The sequence below is a fragment of the Trachinotus anak genome, unplaced genomic scaffold (genome assembly GCF_046630095.1).
Source record: "Trachinotus anak isolate AG129_WGS33_773 ecotype Australia unplaced genomic scaffold, CSIRO_AGI_Tana_v1 ptg000007l, whole genome shotgun sequence".
NCBI lineage: Eukaryota > Metazoa > Chordata > Actinopteri > Carangiformes > Carangidae > Trachinotus > Trachinotus anak.
Window position 1 is genome coordinate 23,130,167 of NW_027273858.1, and position 24,501 is coordinate 23,154,667.

Consider the following 24,501-nt stretch of genomic DNA (forward strand, 5'->3'; position numbering starts at 1 on the left):
GAATCTCACATCAGTGTTACACACACTGTTCAGCTCCATTCAGAATTTCAGTAAAGTTTGAGTCAGTTGGAAAATACACTCCTCTGTCTCTGAGGGGATGAGATGGATGGTCCATGATGGAGAGCAATTTGTTCAGTGACCTCCTGCTCCTCACTGACTAAAATGTATCCAGGTTCTGACCACCTCCAGCAGACCACAGCCACCACAGACTGAGTGGTTACACATCTCCAGCATCTCGCTGCACACACTGAAAGATCTGAGCTTCCTCAGGAAGTAGAGTCTGCCCATCCCCTACTTGTGCACAGCGTCGGTGTCGGTCCTCCGGTCCAGTCTGTCATTTAGGTAAAACGCCCAAGCTCTTGTAGTGCTCCACAACTCCAACCTCCTCCTCCTCCTAAAGTCGACCATCATCTTTTAACCTTACAAACATCAGGCAGACATTCATTGTCCTCAGTGGATGCATCCTACTGACTTTGGTGACCCTATGACCTTTATTCTGGCACCACCATGTTCCTCTTAGGATCCCAAGTGTCAGTAATATTTGTAATAACCTTTCATCTAGTGTCAGTTGCTTTAGAGAAAAGCATCTGCAAAATGACTAGACATAAATGTAAACTCTTAATTCATCCACTACTACCGTAATTTCCGGACTATAAGCCGCTACTTTTTTCACACGCTTTGAACCCTGCGGCTTAAACAACAATGCAGCTAATCTATAGATTTTTACGGGCTAACGGCCTCCAGGGGGCGCTCTAGCAGGAAGCGCAAGAGCGAGACAGACAGGCGGAAGAAATAATGCGCCGAGGAAGACGCTTTTTTGATTACACATTAATCGTGTTACTGCTGTGACTGCTTGTTACTGCCGTGTTACAGGCACTGTTCGGAAAAAAGCACTTATTAAAATAAAAATAAAAAAAATCTTTCTGTGTAAATATCTCATGTTACAACGTGGACACCTGCGGCTTATAAAGAGGTGCGGCCTATATATGTACAAATTCTTTTTTCTTTTTCAATTTAGTTGGTGCAGCTCATATTCAGGTGCGCTCAATAGTCCGGAAATTACGGTAGTTTATGACTAAATACCTCCAAAAGTGATATTCCCATCAGCCTCAGCTGTTTAGTGTTAATGTTAGCATGCTAACTCTATAAGCTAAGATGGAGATAGTGGTAAACATTACACCTATTTAGAGGTACTTAGCTCTACTTGGTTTACGTAGAGCCTCACAGAGTTGCTAGCGGTGCTGTCTTATTACTTTCATTTGCCACCCATATGTACATCCTGCCATATGGATGATTTGTCAACTCAATCAGCCTTTTAGGAAATAAATGGATACTGGTGTTGTAGTCTACAGTGGGTTTTTACAACTTTTTGTCTGAAAAGTGGTTGGTGAGAGGCTAAAATTCTCCACAGTGCTGAGGCAACAACTTACACATTAGGTTCATTGTTATTGTGAAACTATTTATTTCATTCATTCATGTTAAAAACAAATTAAATAAAGTTAAGTGGAAAGAAGAGTTTTGTGAGTCTGTAGAGTTTGTTTGGTTCCAAATGTCGATTTGAATGTTTCCATCAATCTGTGTGGCTGAACTCCATGTCAGCAACCTGCATGCAAAACAAGCCTGTCCAAACCCTCACATATTCAAATGCCCCTCACAACCTGGTTTGGCCCTATGAGCAACTAAATCCATTAACCATAAAATCCATGACATAAAAGAGTCAAAGCAAATGATGTGAACATACAAAATTGTTATTTACTGTACTTGATCTGCACTGGATTGTATATGTGTATGTGTATGATGCCATTAACACATACACACATCTGTAGTGGTACATAACATTTCATGTTGTTTTCCACAGGAAATGTTGCGATCACCACTGTCTCTGTTCAGATGCTCTCTGGTGTCAGATGTGTAGCTTGTACATGCTCCTGCACATAAACAAACTGATTTGTAGAGACATTTGTGTGGCTGTTTCTTTTATACTTATAAATATTCTGAGTGTAATAAATTTGTTTTTTTTCCTTGTTTCTTGTCATTTTGACACTCTTCTCTCCACGCACTGCTGATTTGAGTGTCAGCTCCTCTGAAAGCCTCTGTCACACACTTCTGTTCGTACACCCACAGAGAGATTAACTTGTATCTCTGTAGAAGCATAATTTCAGCTTTAAGACCATGATAGATCCACCAGCTCAACTGAAGCATCCACAGCCTTTACCACCTCTTACAAACTAATGTTATAAGTAAGTAAAGATTATATTTCTTTAGTATCGGTCAAAGCACATTTTCAGAAGTGTTTCACAAACGAAAAGCATCAAACAGACACAATAACCCCTGACACCCAGAGTTGGTTCCAGGGCTTATAACATCTGCATGTGTCATCTGCACAGAAGTGTTTTTTGTTTTTTTGCCTAGATAAATATGAACCAACAAACAGCTGCATATTCAGCAGTAACAACAACACTAGTTTGGAAGATAGTGCCAAAAACAATGCACTTTCGATTGGAGACTTTATCAGGGAATTATTATTCAAACCAAAGGTAAAAATCTAAAATGTGCTGACCAGCATGTGTAGTGGATGAGAGGTGCTGTTCACAGAAAAAAAAAAATCAGTAATGTTTAAAAATGTAAAAGAAGAAGCACTATCATCTATGCTAATATTAAAATCAGCTGATATTAAAACCTTGTCATGATTGAGCACAATATATGACAGTAAATTAGAGAACTGAGCTAAAAATAGGATGCACAGCCTAAACCCTGTAGTAGCTTGCTTCTCTTTGTGATTGTTTTGTGTCTTTGACCGTTTGTGGTTGCTTCACATTATACTTTTGACATTATGCCTTTAATTGACACAGACAGGAAACAAGAGCAGAGAGAGAGTTATGACATGGAAGGAGGTAGATGATAGTTCCCAAGGCTTGGGAGTGATGATGTCATATCACGTGACCAACCATCACACCTATGATTAAACATAATTCAGGGAATTTGTGGGAACACCAAGAGACTAAACAAACACCAGAAAAATACAACATGGGGTGTCTGTTAAAACTGCTCACAGCATCCACTGGAAGAGGTCAAAGGTCAATGAGCAGGAGTGCGTGGGCAACAGCAGACCCCACAGAACAAAGACACAGAGGTGACTATCACGACCCATAAACATCCCCCTGGCATCATGTGACAGAAAGTTCAGACCTGGGTCCTGCGATGACGCCTGTGTCTGCTCCATCAGCTGAAGGAGGAGGGTGAGACACAGTTGAATACTGGAGCTTGGACCTTTGAGCTTAGACATCAGTCTGACTGTAGCAAAGCCTACTGCTAAACTGAGCCTACTGCTAACCTATATCTGCTTGTTGCTTCGTGTAAGTGAACTGATGATCATGCACCTCTGATCGTGTCCTAGACATCAGAGTATAAAGTCTTCCCATCACGGTCCTCCCAGGAAACACACGCCCGGGGTCTGTGGGCGATCCTCGTCACATCCAGTTCAGGTTTACTGTAGTACCACTTATTGAGCAGCTGGTCCACCTGCTCCTGCTTTGTTATCCCATGAAGTCTCTCCTCTTCTTCATCCTCCCAGTCTTCCTTGAAGTTGCTGATGAAGGGCGGGTGTGGAAGACGGAGTATGGCATCCTCCCTCATGTCCTCAAAGAACTGCACCACACACTTCCTGGCAAAGTCGCGAGCGTGTAGGACACAGGTTTCATCAAAGAGTTTCTGCTCCACGTCCAGATAGTTGCTCCAGTAACGTGTCTGCAGGAAGGCGGCGTGGTCGTCAAAGCAGGGCTTGATGAGGCGTCCCAGTGCTCCCAGTACAATGAGGAAGAGAAGGATGGACCAGCCAATTGCCTAGACAGGGCAAGGAAAGTTAGCTACACAAAGACAACAAAAGCTATCAGTCATGTGGTGCAGTGAGTGTGATGAGCCCACAAAGGGCCGTCAGTCAGTGGCACCAATTGTTCCCGATACGCCCACATATGGAGGGTGTGTATGTGTGTGTGTGTGTGTGTGTGTGTGTGCAAACACCTCACAAAAGCCTGATCAGCTATGACAATAATTCTGCCGTCTCAGTGCAGCCTCAAAAGCTAAACGCACAGTTTGTCATTTGATCTGAAAGTCAGTGTTTGTTGGGTGGGGATAGGCTTTTATTTTTATTGTGTATTTGTGTGTGTTTTCTCACACTTTCATCATTTTGACCACAACATTAAGATTTCAGACCTTCAGTCTTTGATTCTATGTTAAATTTATACTCCCAAGTTAAAGGACTGGTTTCACATTTTTCGAGTCTAATTTAAAACAATATTTGCATGCTCAAATGTACATTAAAAGCCTTACTGGCTCTTTTAATTGATCCTCCTGTTCATACTGGCTGTGACGACATCCCTTCCTAAAGAGATGTCACTTTAAGTGATGGGTGACTAAATCTACAGTCTGTGTTTTAAAGATCCCTTAATGTATAAAGTAAGATAGTTTTTGGTTCTTAAAACCACAAATATATCTTCTTATGAATATCAACACTTCAAATAAAACATTGGAAGAACAGTACGCTTTTTGGTGCTGGTGCTGCTTCAGGTGTGTTTCGGTCTACGTCTGGTTCAGTCTTCACACAACCTTGACAGATTCTATGTTGTTTGAAAGCTCTAAGTCTCCTGATTATGTCAGTGCAAAGTATTTTACGCTCTATATCACTGCAACAGCTGTTGACAAAGAGGTAGTTCAGACCTGTGGCTTCAAAGTCTTTTCCACACAAAAGGTCCCACTACAGGATTTATATTCCCTGTTTCATTGTTGGAGAACACCTCCCACCCCATGCAGGACACTCTGACAGCACTGAGCAGCTCCTTCAGTGACAGGCTGCTGCACCCACAGTGTGTGAAGGAGAGATACTGCAAGTCTTTCCTTCCACCTGCTGTCAGACTTTACAACAAACACTGTGCTCAGTAACCACACACACCAGAAACGGATAACTCATTCACCATTGCTACAAACTCACACACCAATCTCACATACACTGCTACTGTTTTATACTCTTATTATTTATCTTTCTTAAATATTTGTTATTGCAGTTTATTTGCAGCTTTCTTTTCTCTGCACTGCCAATTTACTTCTGTAACACTGTGGATTTCCCCACTGTGGGACTAATAAAGGCTATCTCATCTCATCTCATCTCATATCAAAGAAAATAGGTGAGGCAAAACAAAACTTACATCCTTACCATGTTTGTGTCACTGTAACTTTTGATACTCTTAATGTCAAAGTATGACTGTAATCAAAAGGGTTGAATAACAGTGACCTTTTTATTTTGGGTTCTTTATTTTTGGGCTGTGGGTGTTGCTGTTAGACACATGTTAGACACATCACTACAACAAAGTCAAAAGGGTCAGAGACATGAGATCAGCCAAGAAAATATTCAGCATTTGATGACACTTAATATACCAGCTGATATAAGCTTATCACAAATATATCCGTATCAGTAAATATGTATAGAAATCTGACGTCTCCTAGAAACAGTGTCTCCGATACAGTTTACAGAGAGCACTCACAAGTTGATATTTACACTGTAAAATGTGCTGTACAGTAATTTAAGATGGACTCAGGCCTTCAATGACAAATTTAATGAATCCATGTTTAAAAAAAAAAAAGTGTTTATGTAAAAAAATGAATGACAAATTGTTATCAGATTTTTTAAACTTTCAAATACTGATATCAAAAAAACTCAAGACATTGTGAAATATACCTTATTGTATTATTTATATTGTATTACATAATCATATATCTAGATATAGGAAATCCACATGAAGCCCCTGTTATGGGTTATGTATGGCACGATATCATTCTGAATGTAATGTGGGGATTCATTGTACAGCATTTACTAATGTGGCCACAGTGACTCCAGATGAGCTAAATGAGCTAACTACTGATTTAAATTCTTCATGAGGATGTGTGTGTGTGTGTGTGTGTGTGTGTGTGTGCAACACAGCTTACTTGTGAATAGCAGCGAATATAACGAGAGACTGCTTTGCGGAAAGAGCTGTTCCTGAAGATAACGTCCTCCTTACAGGGCACTTTGGCCATGATTTTGATCACCTCCAGACTTGTGGTGTTGGGCAAACCTGAGGACCACATGATAAACCAGTATAGACCAGTATGGCCTGCTGTGATAATACTTAAATTAAAGTATTTCCATGTGGAAAACAGGGGCTGTATTTGCAGATACCTGAGAAGAGTGCAGGGTCTACGCTCACACTGAAGGCACAGATGAAGATCTTTCCATCCAGCAAAGTGACCAGGATCCACACCATCGGGGCCAGCAGGGCCCTCTGGAGCATGGCTGAGAACAGATACCTGCAGGAAGACACAGTACTGGTTTTCATCCTGATGTTCTCATGTTCTAATAAATAGTTTGGGATCGATTTATCTATTTAGATTATATTCATCTTATATCATAAATATTTAAGACAGAAACACTGTAACATATTATTTGCAGCATATGCAGGAAATGTATATTCACAAATACAGTTCAGTCAGTGTTAGCGTCTCATGCCACAGCAAATAACAGGGGATCTATTAAGGAAAATAACACAATGTGTGTGATTCAGTGGATACAGTAGATGTGTGAGTGGATGCATGGCAGGTTTAATGTGGTGGAGTGTGACGAAAAAAAAACAGCAGATGCAGCTTATCTCCATGTTCTTCCTGTCAGACCTGCCTTCTCCACTCAACCACCAGATGTCCCCGGACTTTTTTCCTGTTTATTATTCCACTTCTCCAATCACCCGAGCTTCCCTCCCCACCCACACACCTGAACTCAGTTCCCTCATCTCCATAGCCGTAAGCTCCTTCTTAGTTCCAGGCAGCAGGTACAGCTGCTGGTCAAATTAACTGTCAGATGTGCTGCAGCCAGGCGCTCAAACAGCGAGCAAATGTGCACCAAAGGGCTCTCAATTGTCAGGATAGATGTACATCATCCAAAAACATACAAACCACTGATGAGTTGAATTGTTGCAGGTGCTTTCTGTACAGCCCTGATGATGAAAGGAGCGAGCTTACCCATACCCAAACCCAAACCATAACCATTTATGTGAAACAAAATTTTGCACAAATGGTTAATATTTTTATGTGTTTCTGGATAAACAAGGATGTAATCTGAAACTAGGCTGAGTGAGGCAGACAACCGCAGGCTTCCCCAAAAGTCTGAGACCACTTTCCCATTCAAGTGAATGTCGAACACTGAAATTCTTAAGCTGCATGATCAGATCAGATCAGATCAGATCAGATCAGATCAGATCAGATCAGATCAGATCAGATCAGATAAGATAAGATAAGATAAGATAAGATAAATTAAATTCACAATTATCCAGTATCTTATTGATGTATTTAGTTAAATTAAGATTGAGCCAGAGTCATTATCCACTGCCTTTGTCTGAGTTGTTAAATAGTCTGATGGCAGTGAGATGTCAGGATTTCCTGAACCTCAGTCCTGCAGTATTATAAATATAAGTAATGGCAGTAATCTCCTGATGAGCTGCAGTTTAATGTTTGAATGACATTTGAAGCACAGAGTGTGTAAGAAGAGTTGATGCCAAAAAACATACAGAAACAAGATGGCCCAACAGAATAGCTACAGTGGTGCCAGCAGCCAGGTGACATCACAGCATGTTAACTGTGTGTGCCTTGTGGAACTAGATTTACACTTACATTTATAAGGTCAGAGGAAAACTATGGCTCCAGACAGTTCTTCCTCTAACTCATCTTCATCATAAGTGAGAGGGGACTGAATGAGGACCTATTATTCCCATGTACTGTGCTGAGTATCGATGGTACCAATAACTTCACTGTGCACTCAACTGTAATGGTACGATCTGTCAGTATTTGTAGATTAAAGAAGGAAATCTTTGACTCACTTCACCACAGCAGGGTTTTTGGATCTGTTCCCAATGGGTCTCATCCACTCGTCCATCATGACGCCTGTATGTCTGTTGACAAGGACTCCCAGGAAGAACAGGATGATGGGCGGGACAATCATCACTCCCAGAGAGTACAGTTTGTTGTACTGAGGAAGGCAGGGGCAGTTAAAGTCGAAGCTGGTGTAGAGCTTGACGCTGACCAAGGCCAGAATGATGCAGATGCCGTTGGAGATGGACTCAGAGTTGGACTGAAAGTACTGTAGGACTAACTTCAGACGCTCCATAGCTTAACTATGCTGTAGGTAACGTCGAGGGAGGATGTAGAAACAGCTGCTGGCCTATTTAATTCAACAAGTGATGGAAACAGAAATAGTCCCATTCACAATTTGTGACAAAATGTTTTAGTGTCTGTAAAAATGTACTTTCAAGAAGAAACTGTCTAAATCAAGACTGATTTTTTTACCTTAAATCCAAACATTCACCCTACCTCACACTGTGAACCACTTCCTCCTGAGGACAAGTCTGAAATCCACAAGTTAACAGTGTCAGTAAACAACCCAAGTCCTGCACTGATCCAGGGAGAGTCTGAGAATGCATGAGTACACCTGAGCAGGTGACAGAGCTGTGCAGCCACACCCTGCCTCTCTGCTACAGGCTTAAAGGAGCCACAGCAGGAAGTCCCTGGAAGGACCAGTCATGACTGGGTCTCAAACACAACTTCAAAGAATTTGGGTCTGTGCAGCACATGCACCACCACACACTGCATCCTCTACGGACTGGTGGTCTCATGAAGACCCACGATGTGTAAGATTTAAAAATGTGTCTTTGTAGGAGGGAGTCTATTTCACTCTCACCAGAATGTGACGTGAATCTCTGACGTCTGAGTGAAGAGGGGCAGGATATTCTTAGTGATTTATTTTGAAAGGACAGTTGCTTGAAGAATGAAACATTTCGCTGTCATATCTTTAAAGGTCCCATATTTTACACTTTTCCTGTGTTTTATCTGAAGTGTTGATTTCCATAAGAAGATATATTTGTGGTTTCAAAACCTTCTCAGTGTAGTTTTACATCTCCTCTCTCAGGCTTCTCTCTGGAGCTGTAGTAACAACAGGTCAGTCAGCCAATCAGAAGAAAGGATCTGAGCCTCTCATCTGACTGGCTGACTGAGTGAAAAAAAATATAGGAGATTTCAGATAAACACTCGGAGAAACCAAATCCTGCAAGGTTGGGTGGTGGATCCAGGTGGGCGGGGCTTGGGGCATGGCTGTGAGTGGTGACTGCTTTGTTGTGACATCACAAAGTTCTAGAAGTCCTGACTGCTGGTTTTAAGGCTCAGTTTCTGAATACAGGCTGTGTGCATTTCTCTGTTGACTGAGGCTTTGATACTTTCACAGTATTAATATAGAACCTAGACCTGCTTTATAATTAAAAACACATGGACATCTACCTTTAGACTATATGGGACCTTTAAGTAACTGTGCAAGTATATTTTCAGTCTCCTAGGAATTACAGTTTTATACCAATAAATGGTCAGAGGTATGTGGTAAATTACATTTAGAAAATCTGTCATCATTGTACTGTTGAGGGTGAAAGTACTTAACATGAAAAATCAACTTGCCTACTTCCTGCAGAGTCCTTGCACTGAAGACACTGCTAAAATAAGATATATCCTGTACAGACGACGCACACGCTGCAACCTCACACTCACATTTTCAGATCAACGCACTCTAAAGAACATTTAGGGATCAAAACTGTTTACAGCTGTAACACGTAGTGTGGATAGAAGATGACTGTAGGGAGAAAATGTATCTGCATCATGGCACTAGGAACCAATGCAGTTCAAAGTGCACTTACCTGAATACACTGTACCACTTTCAGTTTGGACAGTAGCATGGGCTTCAAAAGGACAACTTTATTTTTCAGTATTGTATTATTTTGTAATGTCACATTTTTTTCAGTAAAAGCTGGGAAAAAAAACAAGACAGTTATCAAATCATAGTTTATTTATATAAAAAGAAATGAAAGAACTTGCATGAAAGTGCTTAGATTACAACATTGTTAAAGACAATAAAGATCTGTTCCAAACAGCCACGTAAAAATCAGGAGGACTAATCTGACTAAAGAGTGCATCTGCGTTGAACAAATGCATGTTTACAGTCAGGAGAGTGTGAGTGAAGGCAGGAGAAGACGTCTCTCTTAACAAAAAAATAATCATCAGTGTGAAGGAGGCAGGTCCTGTGATCGTCTTAATGCCACTGACAGGGAGAAAATGACCTGCACCAACTCTTTTATCTTTCAGCATGAAAATGATTAACTCTCACTGACAATTTTCAAAAACCGCAGTGTCAGTCAAATCTGAAGAAGGCTCCAGCGGTTCAACACCACTGACTGCAGCACGCTCAACACCAGCACAGTACAACATACAAAGCTTATTAAACAGTACTATCAAGCCAGTTAACGGAAAAGACAAAACAAAGACACTATTTAAAGTCTACAAACAGCAGTTTCAGGATATTCTTGTGAAGTTTCAGTCTCTACCACAGGTGTCAGCAGCTCAGTCGTCTGATGCAGCTTTAGCTTTTTTTTTTTCTGAAGGTCTCTGGTCAGAAGTTCACATCTGCATATTTCAAGTGCTCTCAGGTCAGCGTGATCTCTGACGACTCTTTGGTATCGATCACCCTGAAGACTCCCACCTTCTCCTTCTTCTTGCTCCCCTTGTCTTTGTCTGAAAATACAAAAAGACATAAAGTAATGAGTAGGATTTTAAAATCACTTCTAACCCCAGCTGGCAGACAGAGTCAGGACTGAGAGGAGCGATATGGTCTCTTCTCTTACTCTTTGTAACAAGTCTAGCTACTGCATTTTGTATAATTTGGAGCCTGAACTGTTTTCAGATTTATAGAAGTTATAATGATGTAATCCTGCGGATATGAGGGTGTGTATGTAGAGATGTCATGAGAGTTGATACTGTGGTACCAAATCAAGAAACACTGTCACCGACAGATCAACATTTTCTCTTTGATAAACCACTTCCACTCAGTGCTGGGGTTTATCAGCACACTGTGGTGAACTGTGTCGAAGGCTGCAGACTGTTCTAACAGTACGCGGATGGAGCAGTCACCTTTGTCTGCAGGCTTTTACCCATCCAAACTGAATTTAAGACAATATAATACTTTAAGGCCTTTCATAGGTATAACTGAATTGAAGACGTTTTATGGACCTGTGGCCACCCTGTGGTTGGAGAAGCCTAAATAACTGAAGCCTGCAGAGGTGTGTGTGTCCTCACCCAGCAAGTCGCTGCGATCCAGTAAAATCTCCAGATCCTTGTCACTGATCACCTTCCCCCTCGATGCTTTCACCTCCCTTGAGTGGGACAGAGGTAAATGTTACTCTCCCTTTACTGTGTGTTGTTTAGAGACACTTCCAACACTCAGAGGATTGTGACTTACTTCTCAGGGCCTCTGGCTTTGAGCAACTCCATCAGCTCATCCAGATCAATGCAGCTTTTACTTTCTTTCAGCTCTGCCTTCCTGCCTTTGAACTTATCTGTGGAGGAGAACAACAGAAGAAAACGATCATCGAAAGCTGATCTTGGGAAAATATGCTGCAGAGCATGAGGTGGGGGGAACCGTGTGCATGTAAAGTGAAGCTACTCACTCTTGTGAATGACCATCTGCTCCAGCTTCCTCTTGGCCGACGCCTTCTCCAGGATCTTCTGGTCGATAGTGTTGGCTGTGACCAGGCGGTACACCAGCACCGGTTTGGTCTGACCGATGCGGTGACAGCGGTCCTGGGCCTGCAGGTCTGCCTGGGGGTTCTGAGAGGGGGAGGAAGCGTCAGCACACACACTACAGGAAACACTTAGAGTAGTAACAATGTTTATCATTATAGATGTTTTTTAATTTGCACCCACCCAGTCGCTGTCGAAGATGATGACTGTATCAGCAGCTGTCAGGTTGATCCCCAGTCCTCCTGCTCTGGTGCTCAGTAGGAACAGGAACACCTCTGGATCTTTGGAAAACTTGGCCATCTGAGGAAGAGGAACAAGGTGATGAAGCAGGAGCACAGACATGTTGTAGTTCTGACAAGTTACACAAACACTCTGAAGTCTTTAAAAATGTTGAGCAACAACGCAGTGACGCTGTATCTGGAAGAGCTCCTCAGCAGAAGCTGCTGACCTGTCTGATAAAGCCAGCAGTGACTGTGGGCTTTTGATGTGTTCACTCTTCTTCATGTGCTTACATTTCTCTGAACGTTACCACCATCATCATGTATTATTATCAAGTTATCTGTGGAGATGTTTAAAAGTGACAAGCATTTTAATAGTTCATAGTTTATTTTCACGTGTTGCAGCAAAAATAGACAGGGGAAAGACTCGATGATGTCATACTGACATCATACCAACAAATTACATAAAACTGACACCTTTCACTCTAGTCTCTATGTCTAGGCTGAATCTGTGTGTATGTTCACGTTTGAGTGCGCATAATCAGACATGACAACACTAGTTGAAATGCAAAGATTGGTTATAGTGCTCATGACAACTGAACGTTGTTTGCACAGACAGTTCTACCCTGAGGAGAGAAACTGAAATCAATCGGACCGACGCTAAAATCCATCTTCAAAAATGAGACACAGTAACTGCATCCAAACCCCAAAGTGTCATATCTGTGCTAATGAGCTGAATATAGTCACAGAGCCACACACACTGTTCTTCAGTCTACAAGAGAGAAACATTTCTGCACCGTGTCCATCAACTCACGTTTTCGTCTCTGTCGGCGTAGCTCATGTGGCCGTCCAGTCGGCTGTACTCAAAGCCCCGCAGATAGCAGTAATCCATCAGCAGATCCAAGATGGACGTCATCTGACTGAAGATCAGGACCTGGATCACAACGACCAACCACACGTACATGTCAGCATGAGATAAACCAAAGGCTACACACAGTGTGCACAGAGGGTCCACACACATCTGCTCTGCAGCAACACAAACTAAACTTTCCCACAGATCACCTGAGACATGAAGCACTGTGCTACAGGTAGAGTTCAGATAAGACAACTGTACATCAAAGTTTGAATTTTAACAGCTAAATTAAATAAACCTACTAATGCAGCCAGTATTTAACCGTCCACCTGCAGGTGCTTTTACAAAATTCACTGTGTGCACTTTCAACTGTCCGTTTGAGACTAATGTCCTGTGAGCTGTCAATCACTGGCGGAGGTCCTGGAGGTTCCGCACCAGGATCAGGCCTAGGGGCTGGGGGACACTAGTGTCCCTCACCAGCCGCCATTAACAGCAGCAGCCTCAGTGTCTTCTGAGTGAGCAGGGGTGGGGGCTATACAGACCATGCTAATGTGTCAGAGGTGCAGTTGTATCACACAACATTTGCACATGTAACAATTATTGTTTATTTTATTTTCTATTTCTTAAATGGATGAGTAAAAAGTAGCTGTGCATTTAAACAAAGGCTCATTGTTTAATGTGCGTTTGCTGCAACTAAACTAAATGTAATTTGTCCAAACTTCTTCATACAACTGTAAGAATAGTTTCCACCATCAGACAAACACATGAACAACCAGGAGGAAAATGTGCTGTGGCCCCGAGCAGAGCTGCTTAGTGTGTTGGTTAGTGTGAAATCTGATGAAGTGACGTGTGGCTGCAGAATTTGTCCTGTTTCACCTTGTGTCCCCTTTGTTTCAGAGCAGGCAGTAGTCTGTCCAGAATGAGGAACTTCCCCGAGCTCTGCACCAGCTGCTCATCAATCTGAGGAGGAGGAGAGGAGAAGAGAAGAGAAGAGAAGAGGGAGGAGGAAAGGAGAGGAGAGGAGGACAATATGTGAACAAGTCATGGAGGGAGAGGAGGTAAACCATTCACTTGCAGTCAGACCAACTGTGCTTCTTTAATAGATAGACAGATACATACTGTATTAATCCTGTTGGTAAGTTCAAATGTTACAACTGAAAATCCTTCTCTCCATGTTCTTCATCTACCTTTGTTCTATTCCACCATAAACCAACATATTTCTGCCTCCAATCCCAAACACAGGGAACATACATGACACCTGGAAGTCTAAGTGACCTTGTGTTACCTTGAACTCCTGCGTAGCAGGGTCCAGGGGGTACTCCACCAGGTAGGGGTGGTTGCAGCATCTCTTTAGCAGCATGAGGATGTTCTGCAGCTTCAGGTTGATCTGAGCGTCCAGCGGGCTCTGGACATCCAGCACTGGAGTACAGCTGCAGTGTGAGCAGATACAGGTCAGACTGACACACAGCCACAGGTCGAATCTTTCACTCACTCGTGAAGAAGGATTTTGTATGTGACAGTGCAGGCAGTGCCGACCTCTGCTCCACCTCCTTGCGGATGCTGTCAAGATATTTCTCCAGGCCGTGCGGCGTGTCAGCCTCAGTTTCTTTGTAGTCCACCACCTTTCGACTGCGACGCTTGGGCCTGCCGCTCGACGTCACCTGTACAGGAGCCTCTGCCTGAATAAACCAGGAGAGCAGTGAGCATCAGAAAATCACTCATAATTTTATTGATCCTTCAAGTCATGACACTGATGACAGAGCTTTAAACACTGCTTAGATACATGCTTTACATCACATATGAAGACATACTGGAATCTATATACACAATGCTATATATAAAGACATGAAAACAGGAAGAACAACAATAATGGCAACGTCAACTTTAGAGACCAACTAATGACACAAAAACATTTTTGAACAGGACTTTTGACTGCATGAGACCTTCACTCATCAGTCCACATGTACACTGACGCCCATATATCTGCACTCAGCTGATATGCGCTGGTCTTCTGCAGGGACTCCATGACCCCACAGAGACCAGTTTACAGTCCAGTTGTGACACCCTGGTGTTACCTTCTCCATGCCCAGCATCTTGGTGATGGTCTTGTTGACCACAGCGGTGTAAAAGGCCTCCTGTTTGGGCGTCAGAGGAGCATAAACGATGATCTCCTTCTTGGGAGGAACCTCCAGTGTAACATCTGATTTCAGCCTCCTAAGCAAGAACGGAGTCAGAATCTGAAACAACACAAAACATTTAGGATGGCATAAAGAAGAAAGAAGAGAAAAGCATAAAAATAAAGGTAAAAAGAATAATAATCAGTATAAAAACACAGATTAAAAAAAAGATAATGCCTAATTAACATGGGAGATTAAAAGATTAAACAGGGAAAAATTATTCTACTGTTTAAGACCAAACACATAAGAGCTAGTGACAGAGTCAGGCAGAGAACCGTCATATTAAACACACTTTGTTGGTACAATATAATGAATACATTATAGCACAGTGGTGATGTGGAGCGCTGACCTGGTGCAGCATGCTCAGGATGTTCTGCTCGCGCTCAGTAGCCACCACACTCTCAGCCTCCCCCAGGGTGTTGATGTCAAACCATGACTCAAAGCTGCAGGAAACACATCAAACAGAGGTCACACCTGAGTAAGAACTTTAACCTGAACAATTACAACATAAAGGAACCAGAGATCTCACATCTGCAGGTATGTGCAGGTGTGACTTCACTGAGACTGACTGACACAGGAAGACAAAGAGAGCTGTGATTAGCAGCAGCTCGCTGTTAGCAAGCGTCTGAATGACAGAGAAAGATGAGTCTGCTCAAGTCTCTGTCCCACTGGTTGATCATACTGCAGCACTCCCTTGTAAATAATAGAGGTCGACCAATGATCGGCTCTGATGTTTAGCATTTCTTGATTATTGGAATCAGTGTTTTTTCATTCAATTGCAGATAAAATAAATTTAAGAATGTGCTACTTTGTCTCTGATGCAGCCTTATCTCTCCGTCTGTAGTCACCACTGTAACGTCAAGTACTCACACTCTCATAATGTGTTTCACCTTGGTGAACAATAAAGTTCAATTATATTTTCAACTCCTTTAATTAGTCTAAACCCAACCTTGCATTTGGCTACAATAAGCCACTTTCCATTTATCATCATCATCATCATCATCTCTTCTAGTTTGTTTGTGTCGTCAGAACATAAATCTGAAATATGAAACTGCTCTAAGAGCTTCCAAACTCTGCCGTCTGTTGATCAGCCTGATCAGCCTTCAGTAATCAATATCTGGAGAAATCACCTCTTGAGGTCATCAAAGACCTCTGGCAGGAGGAAGTTGAGGAGGGACCAGAGCTCAGCCAGGTTGTTCTGCAGCGGCGTGCCCGTCAGCAGCAGCTTGTTGTCGGTGGGAAGCATCTTTAGCTCCCGCACTAGCCGACAGTTGAGGTTTTTGATGCGGTGACCTTCGTCCACGATCAGATACTTCCACTGGAAACGCTGCAGCAGACAACAGACACACAGGACCAGAGATGGGTATCCTTGAGATTTTAATGGGACAACAACTTTTACTGATCCGGTACTTTAACAGTACTCTTACTGCTACTTTGTTATTCTGTGAGAGAGAAAAAAAGATTATACAAAATAATTTCCTGTTTCCTGATCAACACCAACTAAAAACATCCTCCATGTTTACCTGTAAATGTTCATTTCCACAGCACTAATTCAACAACAACACAGTTACAACTCTCCTGCTTGTTTTTAACAGTTGATACAGTTCCGGTCACTGATGCAGTGCTCTCTGGTGGAGTTTAAGGTCTGTGATGTAAAACAGTACCACCACAAGAATCAACTGCCCAATGTCAACAACGTTCAGATTTTACTGACACTAAGAGTTGAAACGATACATGATGGTTTACATATCGCAGAATCTCCAGTTAAGACAAAACTTCAGAGAAATATCTTCCCATGTGAAACCTGTTTGAGTCACATGAGCTGTGGACGAGCAGGGATCCTACCTGGAGGAATTTTCTGTCAATCATGGAGATCTCAAAGGAGGTGATGACCACGGGACACATGCTCAGGGGCCCCTGAGGCCTGCGAATCTGCTTCAGTAATTTGGCCCTCTCTGCCTGGGGGCCGTGGTAGAGCAGCACAGACACCTGGGACAAACACATGAGTCTGTTCAGACTGCTGAGAAATCACTAGGACATGGTGCGAGACTAGTTTACTCAACAAAATGTGGAGTCAGCTCTAGAATGAAACTGTTGAATGACTCTTCGCTGGTGAGCTGGCTGGGTTTCAGGGACCAGACAGACCTGATGGGACGAGGTCGGTCTCAGTAACGCGTTCCCTTACCTCGGGTGTGAAGCGCTTGAATTCGCTGATCCAGTTCGGCAGAGTGGAGAGAGGGGCGACCACCAGGAAGGGGCCCATCACTTTCTTTTCTATCATCATGGCGATGTGAGCGATGCACTGGATGGTCTTTCCCAGTCCCATCTCATCGGCCAGGATCCCATTGATGCCGTTCTCCCACAACATCTGGCAGCACACAGGGAACAACACAGGCTGCTTGTTTACACTCAGTATCACTGAACAACATCCGGGTTCTACTGGGTTCTACTGCTGAACACTGACAGAGAGCAGCATGACTGGCTACTTTATTACACACCATATTATTCACTTGAAATAACCATTATCCAATGTGTACGTCTATCATGTGATAAAACTGGAGAGCTGATGTGTGTCAACACTGCGAAACAGGACTTTTATCTTGTTTCATGACCGCAGTGCTGTGCAGGCTTACATAAAAACATACATCATGCCCTGCTGGTGTGTTAACATGTTTAACAGGAAAGGAGGGTATAACCCTGTAGAAATGCACTGTGGGAAGTGTAGGAACCAGTGGTTTTTGAGTGTGACTTACACTAGAAACTAAACATCTACATGTCTCTGGCTGCACAGATTTGAACCATGTTTCCAATGTGTTTCCTGTAAAGACAAAGGGGACCTTGGTGTCTCTTTAAAGTCTCCTAACCTTATGGACGTGCAATACTATATTGCTGGAGGAACCCTTTAATAAGAATGTAATGACCGATTTTACTTCATCAAAATACACAGAGAAAGACATGACTGGATAATTACTTTACTGAATTTTGAAATTCAACTTTTAAAAAGGTCCCATATTATATAAAGGTAGATTTCCATGTATTTATGATAAAAAAGCGAAAGTATCAGAGCCTCAGTCCACAGAGAAATGCACACAGCCTGTATTCAGAAACTGAGCCTTAAGACAAGCAGTCAGGACTTCTGGAACTTTGTGATGTCACAACAAAGCAGTCACCACCCTCAGCCACGCCCCAAGCCTCTTGTGAGCATCAGAAGGGGCTCTGAGGTTCACTGACCTGTTGTTACTGGAGCTCCAGAGAGAACCCAGAGAGAGGAGATGTAAACTCTGTAGAGATGGTTTTTTATTCTTAAGCCACAAATATATCTTCTAATGAATATAAGAGTCAAAAAAGAGAGGAAAAAGTGTAACATATGGGACCTGTAAACCTGTGAGTGCTCAGGAATGAACATCTACAATGACAAACTCCAACGTCGGAGGAAGATCATGTTAAATGATCAACTACACGGACTTTAAGCTGAAACTGTTTTGACAAGTACTGTTTCCAAGGTCAAACTCAACTTCATTTCAATCAACTAATTGAACTAAATCCATTGTCTACATGGCAAAGTGATGGAGGGAATAAAACCAGCAAATGAACAAATAAATAATCAGGTTCCACAATCCCATGTCCCGACTCACCCTCAGCCACTCGATGCCTTCAATCTGGTACCACCTCATGACCCCTCCGATGAAGAGCTGTGGCTGCTGGATGGGGACCGGCTCGCCGTTCACCTTCCTGTGCGGATGCAGGAGGTGCTTGGCGTTGTCTCGCACCGTCTCCGACAGACGATTCTTGATGTCCTGGTTGGAATCACTCATCTTCTCGATATCCTCAGCTTCTAGTTTTTTCTGGGCCGGCCCCTCGTCCTAATATCAGATGTTTGATATTAACATGAATGAAACCCCTCTTTTCTAGGTTTTCAGTAATTTATATCAACACGTCATCTACTCAGAAAAATCAAATGAACCCTCACCGCTTGCTCCACTTTTGCTTTCTTGGCCTGCGACATGATTTCCTGGAAGATAAAACCAAGCAGAGACAATGTGAGACAATCAGAAAACAGAAAATGTAGAGAACAGATAACAAGTCAAGAGACCTTACTTCTTTTGACATGACATCTGATATTTTGTAGTCGTCATCCCTCCTCCTCTTCTTTTTATCTAATGCAACAGGAAATCAGTCAAATACATCACACACATTTTACACCTAGTATATTCACTTTTTCATATATTCAGTTTCATTTCAACTGTTTCATTCACAGCTTTTCATTCTGTGTTCATTTAAAGATCAAATGTTAGGATGTTCTCACCTTTGTCAGGTTCTGCACTGTTAGTGTTCTGCACCTTAAAGACAAAACAGCCTTCTATCAGTGACTTATATATAACTTTCTCTAATGCGAAGCTCAGGTGTGTTTCAGGAAAACACTCCTCACCTTCTTAGGCTTCTTTTCCAGTTTGTCCTTCCTGAGTTTCTCCTGAAACAGAAGGATAACAGAGTGAGTATCTGCAGCCAGCAGGAGAAAACGCAGTTTTCACACGTGGAGTTCACTCATACACACTCTCACACACACACACACACACACACACACACACACTACCTCGTTCTGCTGTTGCTCCATTTTAGTCAGCAGGAATTTCGAGTAGATGTTGCTCTTCTGAAGCAGATGCTGCAGCCTCTTAAAGCGCATGTCGTGAGAGTCCCTCTGCATCGATTCCCGGGCCTTAACAGTCACATATCAAAAAAATGACGACGGTGTTAGATGAGATCAGGGCTGGATATCATCTCAACATTTGATTCCATGTGATTTATTGTACCTATACCAAAATAAAAAAAAATTTTCTGACATTTTTAGTTTTAATACACTCCAAAACATTTATTCATGTGGAGATGTTCTGTCAAAGGCTGCAGGGACCCAGACTCACTGAATACAAAGTTTTGACCGGCCAGCACCAGTGTCATGCCAGAATTTGCAGATTGTAGCCTTAACTTTGACAAGATGTCAAACTTGAGATTAGTGCCAAGCGATAATTGTATTTAATAAACACATCACAAAAGACTGACTGAAATGTAATATTTTACAGCTACGAGCTGAGACAGCAGCTGCCCCCGCTCCAGCCGCAGTTCCTGCAGGCGACATCAGCAGCAGAGGGAGGATGACGGACGAGTGACTCTGCTGCTGTAAACACTGTTGTTGCTGCTCTACAAACTCATTCAAGATGAAGAACCAATATGAGTATCAATAAAAGAACCAGATGAGCTGTACTATGTTGATGAGATATGATAACTATAACATTATATAGCTACACCTGAGAGAATCCCCTCTGTCTCACCACTGCAACGTAACAACGTTTATCTAAATGACAACAGCATTTTTTAAAAAAAATTTCATCAGAAATTATTAAATAAGAGAATAAGTCAAAGAGATGATGAACCTGAGCAGACACTTGATGCCGGCTCTGGGTACATGACAATTTTTGAAAATAATTGATATGGACGAGACCCAGACATGACACATTTTAAAAAAGAGAAACAGACCTTTTCCATCATCTCCTTCTCTTTCCTCTCTCCTTCCTCCATCAGCTGCTTCTCTTCTTCCTCCATTTCCTTTGTGATAACCACTTCAGACGTCACATTCTCAGATTTCACACCGACATCTTCAAAGAAACAATAGTGATAGTCAAGACTGTGGCTGGTTCCACACCCCACATAGAAATGGTTTCATTTCTTTACAAACTCAATCAATTTTTTTTTAAGATTCATGTAGATTAATAATGTTGGTGCGGAGAATTATGGGATAAACTACATCATCATCACCTCAAACTTAAATGACACAACAGTAGGGTTGTCACAAGAACCGATACTTCCGGTACCAATTCGATACCAACACGCAAAAAATACATCAATACCTGCTTTTTCTGGTACCGTCAGAACCGAATATTCAACTTTTCCCTCTGTGAGCCGTATCGATTCTTGGCGGAACTGACGGGGGCAGTATACGCGTGTGAGCAGCACAGAGCAGTCAGCGGCGCTGAAGAAGAAAACCTGAGATAACTTTTATATACAGTCTATGGATAACAATAACAATGGCTTCAGCAAGTGGGAGCGGAAGCACAACACGTCGGCTCGGTGACAAAACAGGTACAAAGAGTCGCGAGTGGAAATATTTTGCATTCGAGGCGGATGAATACGGAGCAATTCTAGACACAAACAAGCCGACATGCAAACAGTGCCTGGTATTAGAGGTTTTAGTTATGTGAGATCAGGCTCCACACCACCGTTGTTTAGTTATTTATTTGCATATTTATAAGAAGAAGAATATTGTTTGTTTTAAATACTTGAAGGCTCCATGCCACTGCTGTTCTTTTTTGAATGTAAATAGTTGAATATTGTTGTTATTTATTACCATAAAGCACAGTATTGCTTGTTTTTATAGTGGTATTAAATACTTGACAATTTAAAGCACTTTTCAATAAATGAGTGAATTTAAAAGTACATGGGTTCTATTTTTTTTTTTTTTTAAGATATTTTTTTGGGTATTTTTTGCCTTTATTGACAGAACAGTAGAGAGTGACAGGGCAGGGGCAGAGAGAGAGAGGGGGAATGACACGTAGGAAAGAGTCGGGTCGGGAGTCGAACCGGCGCTCAGCTGCTAAGAGCATCCGCTCATGTGGTACGCGGCCTAACCACTCCGTCATCGGGACGGCCTGTTTTTTTTTTTGTTTGTTTTTTTTTAAATTCTGGTATCGAATTAGTATCGAGAATCGTGGAAAATCACAGGTATTGGTATCGACTACTGAAATTCTGGTATCGTGACAACCCTACACAACAGCAACATTTTATTATTCAAACTGAAGAAAAAAATCCTCCAGTAAGCTCCTCTGTGGCCCCCGGGGGTCACCGAAAGGGGTCCTTTGTCACTGACCTTTGGCAGCTTCAGTCTCCATTGTGGTGCCCAGAGGCTCCTCAGGTTCATCAGGTTTGGGGCAGTGGGGGGAGGCACTGCGACTTTCTTCCTTCACGCTGTTGACATGCGGAAGAACACAATGAAATCCAGAAGGTGAATATTTCCTGCAGGTTTACATAAGCAGGACGAACTCCACTCACATGTCTGAGCCGTTTCAATATTTAAATCTGCGAAGCATTCACTTACAGAACATGACTAACACACACATACACACACACTGACATCACTCTGTGGGTGTTTAGTGTGGACACTATACATTCTAACATGTTGACAACGGAAAAATGTCTAATATTTTTTAAATGTTGAATAAACGCTTTAGTGTTTCTCCAGCAGACTTTTACTTTCTGACAGAGTAGAAATGTAAAAGTACAGATTTAACACTGTTGTTACACTGACAAACATGCTGTGACATGTAACGTGCAATTTACAAGCTCGATTATTTTACTCACCTGCTCATTGTCTCCAACAACGAAGCTGACGACCGCGCTAATGTGGCTAACTGAAGGTTGACGTGTTGCTAAAAGAAAAGTGGCTCTTACTTAACAAAATAACGACGTATCGCGAGTTACACAAGCGAGTTGTTAACTTTAAAGCTAAACCTGTGAAGTATGTGCACGAACCGGTGCGCTAAGATACGGTATTATTAATGTAGTTCCTGAATGTTCAGGACCGTCGTTATCCCGGTATATTCCTAAAATATCACCTTATCTAAAATTATGCAGATAAGTAAAGCCAGACGGCTCTGTACTCCACGTTTGAGCTCTGCAGTGAGTCCCAGTCTTCAGCTGCGGGAAGCTGCGATTAACAACAAGACTACGTCCGGACCACGCCTTTCAAAATAAAACTACTTGGCGCGACTTAACGCTCGGGGGCTGCCTGGTAAGGGCGTTTGTATTTCTTATTTTGAAGTCAGACTCACTTCTCTTTCCGCCATTTTGTACATAAACTCGTCTGACATGACACAGCTAGGAGTTTTATGGTGGGCGGGCTACTCAATTTCGCGCCAGTTAAGACGAAACCACTGCTTGTAAAACAGGGTGCATAAGACTGAATACTGTATATACTGCAGTATTTTAGAGGTAAATACAGGCATCAGAATAAACAATATATTATTCGTAGTCTTATATATGAAGTTAAATGCTCTTTAACAGGTTACAGATCATTTCATGTATAGACACAATAATTTAAAATCACAGCCACCCCTCTGAGAGCATGTAAATGTAAACATAATCAGATATTTCCCGCGAATCTAAATTGCGGGAAATGTTTTATTTGTATATAGAGGGTAAATGAGCCCATCATATAAATTCCAATCTGGTTTTAGCACATTTGTCATTTTTATTTTCCATGGTTTAAATAAAATAAATAGCTAAAATAGCTGCAAATAATAAGTCTACAGGTAAATACTTTGTTAGTATGACCTGCATGTTTAATTGAAAAAGCAAGTTTAGCAGGATTTCTGCAAAGAACAGTGGTATAGCAAAAAAAATTAAAATTAAAAAAAGTCCCTTTCCTCTTTTAAAGCCATTATCAGCCATTACCTGTAGTGGTTTTTAGGAGTCTGCTCAGTATATTTCAGCTTCCTTTCTTAACAATTACTGTCTGGAGCTTTCACTGTAAGGTTTACAACACTGTACAGTATTATTCCTTCCATATTTTTTTCCATTATACACTGAGCACAAGACAAAGATTAAAGCCCTCTTACTCTGGCTCCTACTGAGATTACTGTACTGTATTTCATAATAAAAGATACGACTTCACTAGAATCAAGTTTTATTTGCCAAATTAAGATGAATTAGTTGTGGAGCCCTGGCTGTGGCCACATAGAAGTGATATAATAGACCTATAATCTACAAAACAGGCGGTGTAAGTATTACAACTGAAAACTCAGGATTTGACCCTGCTATCACTCTCAAACAGACTGACTGGTTTTAATGTAGGAGTCATGTTAAATAATAGATAATATAAATCAGTCATTCACACTAATAAACTGGACATATTTCCAAAGTAGTTACTGGAGAAACATGGTTCATTGCATCTTAAAACGATATGCTATGATACTGTACTACTTATTGTAATACTTATAAGAAACAGACTACACATAACAACGCAAATCTCCTTTCAGTGTAAACTGCTAAAAAAATTACTGCATGAGATGACTGATCACTTTATGAGCTCAGATTGCTTGACATCATCAGTGATATGACAGACTTCAGTATTGTTTTAGAGACAAGAAATAATCTGTCAAGCTATTTATTGAGCCAATAGTAACAGTTATACTAATAAAATAAAAAATGCACATAAAAACAAATAGTTATTTCTAGTGGGATTGAGCACCCTTGCTATGTTGGTATAACTTCCACTATTCCCCTCACCACAATACTTCAATAAAACTACATGCATACAATGCTGGCTGCAGCTGAAAATGACCCCGTGAGAGCAGCGAGAAGGAACCAGACCATTGAAGTTTTGAGACAGACAGCTAAACACTGAACTGAAACTCACTATAACGGGGAACTGCAGGTTGAGTTGATAATTGTCTGTAGGTTCATGACACTGTATGATAAATGTATGATCATTTTGGAGGTTGCAATTTGTGGTGCTGTTGAACTGCACTGTTATGTGGACAAGGGTTCCTATTATTTTGTCCTTTTAAGCTGT

At 41.8% G+C, this 24,501-nt stretch overlaps 2 protein-coding genes and 1 long non-coding RNA gene across 5 annotated transcripts in view; 1 reads left to right on the forward strand and 2 right to left on the reverse strand.

Annotated features, from left to right (window-relative positions):
• LOC139623341 (uncharacterized) overlaps window positions 1–24,501 on the forward strand; it is a 343,520-nt gene that overhangs the window by 245,421 nt on the left and 73,598 nt on the right. The window lies entirely within an intron of this gene.
• Window positions 3,258–8,524, reverse strand: calhm3 (calcium homeostasis modulator 3). 2 transcript variants are annotated; one of them, XM_071481481.1, is made up of 5 exons: window positions 8,389–8,524; window positions 7,899–8,239; window positions 6,212–6,339; window positions 5,980–6,107; window positions 3,258–3,843 (listed from the first exon to the last, which is right to left on the reverse strand). In XM_071481481.1, the coding sequence occupies exons 2-5, from the start codon at window positions 8,183–8,185 to the stop codon at window positions 3,394–3,396; spliced, it is 993 nt and encodes a 330-aa protein (XP_071337582.1). In that variant the 5' UTR covers window positions 8,186–8,239; window positions 8,389–8,524; the 3' UTR covers window positions 3,258–3,393. The 2 variants fall into 2 exon arrangements, with proteins under 2 accessions (XP_071337582.1, XP_071337583.1); XM_071481482.1 differs by having other exon boundaries at window positions 8,365–8,464.
• Window positions 9,887–22,614, reverse strand: hells (helicase, lymphoid specific). Of its 2 annotated transcripts, none has more exons than XM_071481484.1 (23): window positions 22,290–22,614; window positions 21,799–21,896; window positions 20,412–20,530; window positions 19,474–19,596; window positions 19,309–19,350; window positions 19,186–19,219; window positions 18,978–19,036; window positions 18,850–18,891; window positions 18,515–18,742; window positions 17,065–17,247; window positions 16,725–16,868; window positions 16,010–16,206; window positions 15,229–15,322; window positions 14,778–14,939; window positions 14,239–14,381; window positions 13,988–14,132; window positions 13,579–13,662; window positions 12,664–12,783; window positions 11,815–11,931; window positions 11,559–11,718; window positions 11,351–11,447; window positions 11,188–11,264; window positions 9,887–10,626 (listed from the first exon to the last, which is right to left on the reverse strand). In XM_071481484.1, the coding sequence occupies exons 1-23, from the start codon at window positions 22,295–22,297 to the stop codon at window positions 10,538–10,540; spliced, it is 2,565 nt and encodes an 854-aa protein (XP_071337585.1). In that variant the 5' UTR covers window positions 22,298–22,614; the 3' UTR covers window positions 9,887–10,537. The 2 variants fall into 2 exon arrangements, with proteins under 2 accessions (XP_071337585.1, XP_071337586.1); XM_071481485.1 differs by having other exon boundaries at window positions 19,186–19,213; window positions 22,290–22,432.